Source organism: Canis lupus, chromosome 7 (genome assembly GCF_011100685.1).
Source record: "Canis lupus familiaris isolate Mischka breed German Shepherd chromosome 7, alternate assembly UU_Cfam_GSD_1.0, whole genome shotgun sequence".
Taxonomy (NCBI): Eukaryota; Metazoa; Chordata; class Mammalia; order Carnivora; family Canidae; genus Canis; species Canis lupus.
The window spans coordinates 23,951,511-23,963,870 of NC_049228.1; the positions used below are offsets into that span (position 1 = coordinate 23,951,511).

At 45.2% G+C, this 12,360-nt stretch overlaps 1 protein-coding gene across 1 annotated transcript in view; it reads left to right on the forward strand.

Annotated features, from left to right (window-relative positions):
* TNR (tenascin R) overlaps window positions 1–12,360 on the forward strand; it is a 409,832-nt gene that overhangs the window by 335,378 nt on the left and 62,094 nt on the right. Inside the window, 2 exon segments of the mRNA XM_038542431.1 lie at window positions 1,568–1,718; window positions 6,780–7,049. Coding sequence (XP_038398359.1) covers window positions 1,568–1,718; window positions 6,780–7,049 — 421 coding nt within the window.

Sequence of the window (12,360 nt, forward strand, 5' to 3'; positions counted from 1 at the left end):
TATGCCTTATTCCATCTTCATCTTTCAATATCAAATAGCATTTTTTCAGTCATTCGTCAGACTTAATGACACATGACACATATTTGGCTAACAAGCGAGTGATCTCACCATTATTTTACTTCAAAATTCTTCGAGGCATGGACTATTGGAGCTACAAAAGACCTTCAAGTTCACAGAGTATGACCCTTTGTTTTACATCTTGTTTAGTTTAAAGAGACTAAGACTAAGACTCAGCAAACTTAAATAACATCAAATTGCTAGCTAGCTAGCTAGTTAGTGGTAGGCTTAAAACAAGAACCCAGGTCTCCAGGGTTCTATCCACTAAACCAAGACTTCCCTCTCTATTTGGATATAGGGGTGTCATGGCAAGCTAAATACAACTAAACAGGCATTCTGTACAACTACCTTCTTATGTGTCTTATCTGCATTAATATGGCCACAAAAGTATGGTAGGCAACTGGTATATAACAGGGCAGAGAGAATCCTATCACCTTGATGCTGAGGCAGAAAAACAACTGTGCTAGGTTGCCTATTTTACATCTAATATGCAAAACTCTAAATAAGACCTTGGCCAGGGCATGCCAAGGTTGAACACATGGCCACATAGAATAACTGTGTCATCTGTAGGTTGTAGCCACTGGCTGGTATGCAGGGGTACAGAGGGGCATGTGTCATATTGATTTATGGGTATGGATATAAATTACATATAGGGCACTCCAGCTGACATAAACAGGGTCTAAAGAATAGGGAAGAAGGAAAGTGACACAAAAAAGAGTCTTCTTGTCCCCTCCATGGGACACACATGGAAAATGTATATATAATAGACAGACTGAGAGGTAGATAGCTAGATGATCCTGGACCCGACATCATCAAATTAATCCTTCTCATTTCCTCCTCTACCAATTTGTCTCTTTTCTCTCTTCTTTGTGTTATCCTTTGTTCCATGCTTCCTTTTTCTCTTTGTACTTCATAGCTGGTTGTGTCACTGACTTCTAACTCATCTGGGTGAAGGGAAAATAAGACATTGACAGATTTGCACCCAGTGTAACACCGTGAAAAACTCCAGACAGAGCAAAATAATAGCTCCAGCTCATTCGAACACTGGGAATGTTTTAGTTTGAAAAATGTTGTATATATACATAAAGATGTTCACAGATATACACAGACACAAGTATACTTTTCTAAAGAGCCAAGGGCATGCTCATCATAATGAATGCCCCAAAATCTGATGGATAGTAACTGTAACCATCAAATATTGACTCTTTGGCAAAAGTCACTCTACATCACCTCATGACCATTTTTTATTGGCAAACTCAATAGACTCAGGAAAGGCCAAAGAAGTGTTCTTGAAAGTTGATTCTCTACTAGCCAAATCCACATAGATTGGTAAGATTCTTACTGAGTCTGCTGGGAGTTTTTCCTGGCTCCAGACATTCAGCTGTCAGCATTATGGGAACAGATGTGGACCCCATTATTAATTAACAATTTGTAATCAGTGTTCCACACTTTTTTCTCCTAGTGATTTTCTCTTTTGCTTTTTCTCCTTCTCCCTTCCCCTGCCCTCCAGAATAATGAAGGAGGGGTGATTGCTCAGCTCCCCAGTGATGTTACATCCTTCAATCAGACAGGACTAAAGCCTGGGGAGGAATACATTGTCAATGTGGTGGCTCTGAAAGAGCAAGCCCGGAGCCCCCCTACCTCGGCCAGCGTCTCTACTGGTGAGTGCTTCCAACCCTTCTCTCTATGCCTACCCTATTTCACTCTGGAATAAGGACTGCAGATTGCCCAAGAAATAGATAACAAAGGGTGCTAGGTTTTATCCCAGAGCTGAAAATGATTTGGGTACCTAGAGATGGAGCTACTCCACCAGATGCTTAGCTGGACATCTTCCCTATTGCTAATCTTTGCAAGCACAGAAATCTGGGAGAGTATTATATGGGAAAAATTCTTTGTTAAGATTTCCAGTGTATTTCTTCTATCTTATTCATTAAGAGGCTTGATTTGTCAGTCCCAAGTATCTTGAGCTTAGGAACGAGCAAGAACTAATTCATCTATTGTGAGATTTGGAGAAAGCCATCCAACCCTTCACAAACTTCCCATCATTTTCCTGTGATGAACAAAAATACCTTTTTCTCTGAGCTGACATGAGGATTAAGTTAGAAAAAGCACACAAAGTGATTAACACTATGTTAATGAGAGAGAGTACTCAATACCTAGTGTATACATATGTACTCAGAGAACAAGATAACACACTTAGAAGTGAAAGCAGGCAGAAACAAATCGTTCAAAACCAGTAGTGTGGTTTGGGTCACTGTTCAAGGTCATGACTTAAATTGATTATTAGTTCATCTCCACACTTAATCTTATGCAAGATCATTGTTTCTAGATTCAACTCAGTAATGCATCATATTTTGCCATATCATTTTCTTAGCTAACAAAGGATGGCCAACTTCAATGCTGTAAATTAGCAATTATGACACATATGTGTATGCCCTCCTCTAAGAATTTCTCAAAAGTTACAAATAGTATCTGATATCATTTTCGGCCTCATTTTATTTATGGGAGAGCTGAGACTTGAAAACTAAGCACTTTTCTCTTTTTCATTAATAGAAAACTGAGATAGGTGAATATTGGTACAGCTTTATTTTTCATAAACTGACATTGACACCTAGGAAAGCCAGTCATGGGTTAGGACAAAGGCCAAGTTGGCTAGGACAAAGGCCAAGTTGGCTAGAAAAAAGAACCACAAGACCATGTAATGAGGACCATGTTTATGGATTAGTGATTCATAGTTTGCTAATTGGATCCAAACTAAATAGCATCAGGTGCTGAGGCTTATGCTCAGTCTAGAAAACATTGGTTTTAGACTATTGTGGCATTAGATTATGTTCCATTAGAGCACTAGGGCTCCATGGCAGTGGCTCAAGGCAAAGCTGAAGGGGAGATTCAGGCCTCTGATTACACCCACACTCATGCCCAACACAGCCTCTTACCAAGGCAGCTCCACCTGTTTTGTATTTTGTACGGTCACTTAAGATTTTGTTCTTTAAAAGAAAAGAATATAATTCCCCTCCCCCCAAAAAGGCTTTAAAACTCCTGTTCTAATGCAAATATGTTTTAGAAGACACTCCATAGCCACAAAACCTAAAAGTTCTCTGTAGGAATTTCTTCAGATGCCAGTGACTAGAGTTTTCCACAACTCCATTCCCCAAGGTTATGCTGGAACCTGACATTTCATGACCTGTGTAGATGTCCCTCCTCTGGGATGGAACACTTCAGCATCTCCAAGTCATTCCTGTGAAATGATATTAAGAAAACATGAGTGGAAAACAAAAGCCTAGATGAAGAAGATGGTTCAGAAGAGGGCAGGGAAGAGCGTTACAGCTGTAGAAAGTTTTTCCTCCAAACTTGGGGAAGATAGTTTAACCCTGCCTCAATCTTCTCCTCAAACCACATTTTTATGAAATTTGCAATATTTTTTGGTTTGGAAGTTCCTTATGATTCAAATTCCAGATTTAAAAATGTGTGGTAAAGCTAGGCAGATTTTTTTTTTCAATTAAGAAAAATGTCCTAGTTAATATTTTGGCATTGCATACACAGTCATGAAGCAATGGAAAGAAAAATATTTATCCTAGTTTACTTTCTGAGTAGAACTTGTGTTTGTTTAGAAATTAGGACCTAAATTGAAAGCAAGCTGATACCAACTTGACTGGAATGGGGACACACTACTGAGTGGCCAACAAAAGGCCAGAATCCAAGGGTGGCTACAGGAAAGAAGATTGTCTCCTAACCCTGTCGGCTGTTTTCAGGAAATGATTGTTTAATTATTTCCTTCTGCTGAGGTCTGACAGACACCAGCCCCTTCCTGTGAAGCTCAGAGTCCTCATGGGCACTCAGACTGGCTTCTTTATGGAATGCAAATTACTAGAGGGCCAGTACCCTCTGAGCTGCACGATTATATTCCAATATGGACAATCCATTATGATTAGGGTCTTGGGGATTTAAAAGACAAGGCTTTGTCTTTAAAAGACAAAAGGCTTCCAATGTCATTTGAGCTTCTATGACATCTTTTTTCTCAAGAAGCTCCAGATCTTTGAAATGTTTCTCCTTCTTTCTCATGGATACAGAGGATATTCATTTATTTCATTTACTCAACACTCATGTACTTAGTGTCTATGTTTCAGGCTTTATGCGTATACTTCAGCTAGAAGACCATTTCTCCCATTTTGTTATTAAGTCAAATTAAATTTAAAAGTCCCAGGTTACCTAAAACCATTAAATTCAGCATGCCGAAAACATCTGGATGTGTTCTGTTAAATCATAGTATTACACCAAATAGGAAAAACAGAACTTCGTTTTAACTCCAAACCAGGTGGCACCAAAATGGCCTGGTGATTTTCATTTTGGCTGGTACTCAGCCCAAAATCCTAAACTGCTTAGTAGAGAGTAAGACCAAACTAGACCTAGAAAGGGTGGGGTGCCCAGAAAAAGGCACTGAAAGACTCTTTCAACTCTGAAAGACTGAGAAAAGCTCAATCAGACTAAGTCCATCCTAAGGGAGAGGCCCCATTTTGGAGACAGTAGATGGTGGTCCAGAGTGGATTGGTTTTTTAAAAACACTTAGTCAAGACTCTCAGGTAATAAGGAAGAAAAAATTTAACTTAACTAAAGCAAAAAAAAAGAGAATTTACTGAAAGGACATAGAGTGTCTCCTGAAATGCATCTGTATATCACGAAAAACTGGAACCAGAGAATGGAAAGCCAGGTTCACGTTGCTCTGTTTTTCTAGAAGCTCACAAAGTCACTCATTTCTCCTTCTCTACATATATTTGTTCCTAAAATTCTGCACCTAGTTCCTGGGTGCGTACCTCTGTGCGTATGTGTATGTGTGTGTGTGTTGAAGAGGGAGGTCCCCCCAAAGCAATTCTCCGGACATTAGTTGGGTATTCTACAAATCTCACTCAATTCTGACACTATCTACCCAGAGACATAAACAGATTCCACAGTTTGAGGGCTCAGTCCCACAAAACTACCTTCTGCTTCAGATGCCAATCGCAAGTCCAGGTCATTACCTGTGTTTCTGACCAACTGGGTATAAATCAGAGGTTCCCAGAAACACTTCTTCAGGTTTGATTAATTTGTTAGAGTTGCTCCCAGAACTTAGGAAATCCATTTGCTCACAAGCTTACTGGTTTACTCCAAAGGATATTAAAGACTACTAATCAACAACCAGAGGAAGAGACACATTAGGCAAAGCCCTGAACGAAGGAGCTTCTGCCTCTATGTAATTTGGGGCCCAGCATGGTGGTATGTGGAGGCATTCTGGTTCCCCAACTTGGAAGCGCTCTGAATCCAGTCCTTTTGGGTGTTTACAGAGACTTCATTACAGGCAGGAGTGGGACCAAAATCTCCAGCCTTCTAATCACATGACTCACTCTCCTGGCAAATAGCCCCTGTCCTCACCTCATTAAAGTAACAAAAGACATTATTACTCTCATCACTTAGGAAATTCCAAGGGTTCTAGGAGCTTTGTGCCAGGAAAGAAAAAATATGTATTTATTATAAATCACCCTCTCCCCTCATCACTCCCCTCCCTCCTTTTTTCTCTCTCTCCAGATAAGATGTTCTCTATTTATGTGTGACTATGGTAGAGAATGGTCATATCAGCCACGGCTCTACATGGTCCCAAACCGGCCAACTCGAGAACTTGAGCCTCTGGTTCCAATTCCAAATCCTTGAAGAACATTAATATTCATTTTAATCAGCTCCAGCAAGAGAGGCAGAGTCATATTATTAATGCAAACATGGAAGCTGGGCCTACTCTTTTAGAAAGTAATGAGTAATTCAGAAAGGACACATTGGCCATGCAGGCCTACCATGAGGAGTTAAGGATAGCATTTTCTATTCTCCTCACTAAGTTCTTTCTTTATCCATTTCTATTCTACATTCTCTCTCCTTCGCCAACCTCACCATTGTCTAAATCACTATGAACAGGACCCCAAGTGGGTGCTGGAATCCCTGAGACACCAACCAGCTTTACTAGGTCACATCACCCCACAGTGATGCTCCTCTCGGCCACTCAGCGCCAGAGGCCAGGCCTCAGGAGGGACATATGCTGAATAACCTTGCGGGATTTTGTGTGAGTGCAGTGCCCTTCTAGCTCAGGAATATGCAAGAACAGGCAGGAAAAAATAGCCCACAAGATGCTCTTCCTAAACTAAGGTCCTTTTCTTCCCCCAGAAGAGTGAGTTTTCCCAGAAGGCATGTTTAACGTCCACACTGCAAATGTCTGTTGGGTTGTGGTACTGTCTTAGATTGACTGAGTTGTAGGTGTGGCTGAGCAGGGACATCTCTTGGACATTCATGATGCCCGCTTTGGCAACCGAGTTGGAAGTCTCAGACATTTCAGTAGGATTGATAATCATATAGATCTTTCCTCAGGGCTCCAAGGAGGTGAGAGAAGGACAGGATACACACACACATACCCCTTCCCTTGCCTGGATGGGGAAATGCCAGCACTGTGACCCCATAGCCTGGTGAGAGCTGGATTCAGGGGAAGTGACACTGGAGGTGACACTGGAGGTCACTTCCCCTGTTGCCAAACCATGTGTCCTTAGGAAAGTGATTTCATTTCACCGTGTCTCATTTTCCCCCTATCACTGGGATCATAACACCCATCCTGTTTTTGACAGACCCAGTTCTGAGGAGGGAAGGAGAGAGCCGATTTCAACCAACCATTTCTCAGACTTTTTTTTCCTATTTGATCCTTTTTCATTCAGTCATTGATGGACCCACACAGATCCTGGTTCGAGATGTCTCAGACACTGTGGCCTTCGTGGAGTGGACCCCACCTCGAGCCAAAGTCGATTTCATTCTCTTGAAGTACGGCTTGGTGGGTGGGGAAGGTGGGAAGACCACCTTCCGGCTACAGCCTCCCCTGAGTCAATACTCAGTGCAGGCCCTACGGCCAGGGTCCCGCTATGAGGTGTGGGTCAGCGCTGTCCGTGGTGCCAACGAGAGCCAGTCCACGACCACCCAGTTCACCACAGGTAGGCTTAGGGGGTGGCAGGTACGGGGAGGGAGAGTGGGTTGAGCCAGCTTTTGCCATGGTCACAGGAGGGAGTTGAGGGGGGAGGTGACATTGCTCAAGTGCCCACGTCATCACAGACCCTGCAAGAAGGGAGCAAGGGACAAGGTCCTCAGTGAAGTCACAGGACAGCCCAGAGGAAGGCAGTATACCAGTGTTTGAGGGAACTGGGTGCCCATCCTGCCTCTGCTGTTGGCTGGATCTGTGACCTGATCTAAGGCTCTTCTCTGTGGCTCTCAGGTGTCTCCTTTGGAAAATGAAAAGTTTGTCCTGAAGGCATTGACACGTCTACATTGCTAGCCCAAATGGCAATTTTGTAAGAGTTCAGCAAAGGTGCCCTCCCTCAAGGCACTCTACTGCTATTTGCAGGCATTTGTAATAATTCTATAAATTCATAATAACTACACAGCATGGTGGCCCCCCAAGGAGTCACACGAAGCCCAAACTGTGTGGCTAGCAGGGGGCCTTCTGCCTGAGACTCTGCGACTCATTCTTCCCTTTGCAAACACTAGCAAGAAGGCTAATGGGAGGCCTGCTCCCACATTGCCTCACTGTGATGACCATGCAACCCTCTCCCCAAGACTGTCAGGACTCTAAAAGAGCTTCCCTAATGGTCAGGAAAGGCCAGACGTCCGATGACCTATTCCTGACTCAGAGCCCGTCAGAGTGACCAGCTAAGGGGCAAATAGGATGGGCACTAGCCAAAGACAGGCTTCCCAGCTCTCTCACTGGGTCACCAGTGGCTGGGATCAGATAGTGGGTCTCCATTTGACCCAGATTCTCAGTCTTGGTCTCTCGACCTTGGGGAGGTCATAGGTCAAGGAACATCTCTGCCAACTCCAAGTTGTTCAGGGATCAAGGGAAACTGCTAGCATCTATAGGATCTCAGAACCAGCATCTTCTGAAGGGGTAAAGGAGGAAAATCACTAATTCAAGCAACCTACTGTGGTGTGGCCCAAGAGCTCTTACAGGGTGGGATAAACCAGTTGAAAGGTTTTGGGGTGGTTCAATCAACGGTACCATTATCCTCCACCTATGTTTAAAAGCAATTGATAGAAAAGGCACAGAATAAAACAGATGGAAGCCAAAATACCCCCTAGATTGGAGTGTGTAGCTTAGTGTTAGAGCCAGATAGGTGCAAGGGGATGCTCCTTGTGCACCTGAGCCCGTCCTCCCACGCAGCAGAAGTTGGGAGACTACTCAGCTTAGTATTTACACCATGGTGGTACACACAGAGGTCTGACCCCAGGGGCAGCTGGCTCCCACGAGAGGGGAGCAGAAGGGCACTGCCTAGGTCCTGCTACAAAACTCACCACTGAGGGAAGTCCACCTTCCCCAGAATTAAGAAAAAGGTCAAACTCTTATACTGGGGCTCCCTCAGCACAAAGAGATTCATTAGGACTGGAAAAAGCATCCCTACTGAAATCCAACAAGTGTGGACGCAGACTAAATGGGGACAGCAGGGTTTGATTCTGAGAGAGAGGTTTCCTCCCAGCTCCTGGGCCAGACTCCACCCCACCCAGGGTACCGGGGTCAGATTGTTCACTGATCACATCTTGGGATCCCCAGTGACTGATTATGCATCTAAAAAAAAGGGGGGGGGGCTAAATTCTGCCCGTTTCTCTTCCTTCTCCTCCTCCACGTAATCCACATTGCTCAGGGCTGAGCCTGACCTGACACCATGTCCCTTCTTGGTGAATTCAAGGTCGGCCGTTCCCCCGCCACCCCTCGCACCCCGCGACATCGCCTTCTCAGGTCATGAGATCTCCTGGGGGCCGTGAGTCCTGCATTCTGTTCTGAATTTCAAGACAGTTTTTGTTTGAAAAGTGGTTTCTTTGTGCTCTGCTCAGATAAGGAGTTTGAAGAGGCAGAAGAGGAGAAGAGCGCTCTCGAGCAGCGAGATGAAAGGCACTTTCCTGATGTTTAGGGCGACAAGATGGCAGCAGGATTGGCTGGGGGCCCAGGAAAATTCTAATCAAGACAATTACATTACGCCTCCCTGGAGCTCCCCCTGAGTTCCGCTCACTGCTGCGCGATTCTGTTTCCGGTCGCCTGGCAGATTGGCAGCTGTTAGGAAGCTGCCTCCTGGCCTGCCTGCGTCTCTAACCTGCTCGCCTCCACTCGGGGGTGGGCAGGGGCCAGCAGCTCTGCAGGGAGCTCTCAGGGCCCGGGGCTGCCAGCCAAGGGGGGGGGGCACCCGAGCCTCGCAGTAGGGCCCTCAGTCATTTCAGAACTCTGCTTAAATTCAAATTAGCCAAAGTGCTTTTCCAGGTGATGTCTTTGACATGAGGAGCGCACTAATTGCACTGGCAATTAAAGCTGAGATTTGTTTCCTGCCTGGTGAGCGGGATATTTGCCTGGGTCTTACAGCGGCTCCCAAAAAGGAAAGAGCCCTGATGGAAGCACGGTAGTTAGAGAGGAGACAGCCCGAGGAACCCAGGAGGCCACTCTCGAGAACCTCCCTGCCCTGATTTCAGTAACCTTCACGAAGGCAGCCCTAGGACTCTCTCCATACAAGGCCCTCTTTCTAACCACATCTCTCAGGGCACCAAACCCGGCCTCCAGGGCATTCGGCCAAGCAGAGAGGCTGCTGCTTGAACCCCAATGCCCCAGACCTCTCTTGAATGCTGTTATGAGTTGAATTGTGTTCCCTAAAAAGATGTTGAAGCCTTAACCCTCAGTGCCTGCATATATGACTTTATTTGGAAATAAGGTCTTTGCAGATGACCAAATTAAATAAGGTCATTCAATCTGTGTCCTTATACAAAGGGGAATTTTGGGATACAGAGGCAGGTACCCAAGGAGGACACCATGTGCAGATAAAACACAGAGACTGGGGTGATTCTTCTACAAGCCAAGGAATGCCTAAGATTGCCAGTGAACCACCAGAGAGAGGCCTAGAACAGATTCTCCCCTGCAGCCCTCAGGAGGAAGCCACCCAGCCAACCACCCAGCCAACCTTGATCTTGAACTTCTGGTCTGTGAGACACATTTCTGTTGTCCTAAGACACCCAGTCTGTGGCAACCCTGGAAACTAACACAAAGGCCCACGTCACAACAGTCGGGGCCCCGGCCAGCCTGCATGGCAGCCATTCCACACTGGCATTCTCTCACAACACACAGGCTGGATGGCATTTGCCACTCCAGCCAAGACCAGCTGCCCTCAGCCAAAGCTGCTTTTCCCCACACTACCTCACCCCAAATATCCTCACGGCACCCTCCACCCTACCAAAATATTAAACAAGACTTTTCTAAAGACAAGACTGGAAACAGACAATTTTCATTCAAGCACTTCTTATGTACCCATTGAACACCTAGTAGCACTGTTCTAGGCACTGAGGCTACAGATTAAACAAGATAGACAGGAACCCCATTCCCACGAGTTATATTCCAATGGGAGAAGAAGCAAAGAAACATCCTTCCATCATGAGTACTATGCTCGGAAGTGAAAGGGGTGCTGTAGAGGCAGGGCCACGTGAGATTGAGTTATTCAGAAATACCTCACTGAGGAAGTGATGTTCAACCAACGTCTAAGTGACTGAAGCCATGTAAGGATCCAGGAAGAGTATGCCAAGCAAAAGTAGCAGCCAGTGCAAAGGCCCTGAAGTGGCAGTAAGTTTAATATGTTTCAGCAGTAGAAAAAAGGCAGTACAACTGGAGCACAGGGAATTAGGGTAGAAGTGTTACGAGATGATGTCTGAGAAGCAGAGAGCTGGGTGGGGATGATCAGGAGGTTTGTAGTAGGAAGCCACAGGCAATTAAGCAGGAGAAATGCTTGATCTAATTTATGTTTTAGAGACGAGATGTGGCTGTTACTGGAGTCCACAGCCCCAAGCCCCTCTGCAGGGCATGCCCTGGACATCGGTCTTTGCCTTCTCCCAGCTTGCTGATGTGTTGCAGAGACCAGCCCAGCTCCTACCTAGAGGGAGGGGTGCCCTTGAGCCATCCCTCCTACAGTTCAGGCTTCAAGACTCAGGGGAGGGACACCTGGTAGCTCAGTCAGTTAAATGCCCAACTCTTGATTTCAGCTCAGGTCATGATCTCAGGGTCCTGGGATGGAGCCTTATGTCAGACTCCACGTTCAGCAGGGCATCTGCTGGAGAATTTTTTTTCCCTCTACTGCCCCTACCCCCTGCTTATGCTTTCTCTCTCTCTTTTTCTCTGTCTCTCATAAATAAATAAATAAATAAATAAATAAATAAATAAATAAATAACCCAGGGGAGCAAACCATTTCACTCTACCCCATTCCTAAGACCTTCCTGCTGTTGCCAGGTGGACTGGGGAGACCTCAGACCCTAATGTTGACCCAGTCTGACCAAAGAGCATCACCAGAGGCTCTTGGTGTCACCTTGAGACAGAATTCAAAGACAGATACAACAGAGCAATGAGCAGTACACCAGGAAAGTTTATTAAAGGGAATGTACACTCTCGAGGTGTGAGAGTGGGTAGACTCAAAGAAGAAATGTGCCCACTGGGGTTTGGGTCTCCATCATTTATTGACTATTGTTAACAAGGGAGTGTAAGTAAGTAAATACTCATTACTGGGGGCAGGGATTTCTTGGAGGCAGGGTGGTTCCGGTCACAGCACCCTTAGGGAGGAAATTTTAGGACAACAGTGTAGTCTTATGAAGGAATAATGTGAACTTTGGCCTACTTTGTCAGCCATCTTAGGCCTATCTGGTTTGATCCAGTTTCTTGTGGTTTTGTACTCAAATGCTGCCCGGTCAGGTCAGGCCTCTGACCTTTTCATACTTGGCCATGACTTCCCTTTTGCTGGTCTCCAGGTATCATTTAAGAAACTAGCTAACTGGAGATCCCTTGGTGGCTCAGCAGTTTAGCCCCTGCCTTTGGCCCAGGGTGTGATCCTGGAGTCCCAGGATCAAGTCCCGCGTCAGGCTCCCGGCATGGAGCCTGCTTGTCCCTCCTCCTGTGTCTCTGCCTCTCTCTCTCTCTCTCTCTCTGTCTATCACGAATAAATAAATAAATAAATCTTAAAAAAAAAAAAAAAAAAAAAAAGAACCTAGCTACCTGCTGCTCTAACACTCCTAACCCCTCATTCCCCAGCATTGACCTCTTCTGGTATCACTGACATGGAAAGTGTAACAAGGCCCTTATCTACAGTGCATAGGTTCTGAGGCCAAGAAAATTCCAGAAAACAAAAACCATAGTTTCCAAGGTCTGGAATGTTTAGTATGAAGAGCAATAGATAGGTACAGGACTCAACCTACACCCTAACCCCAACTTCTTTTTACTCCAGTCTCATTCAGGCCAC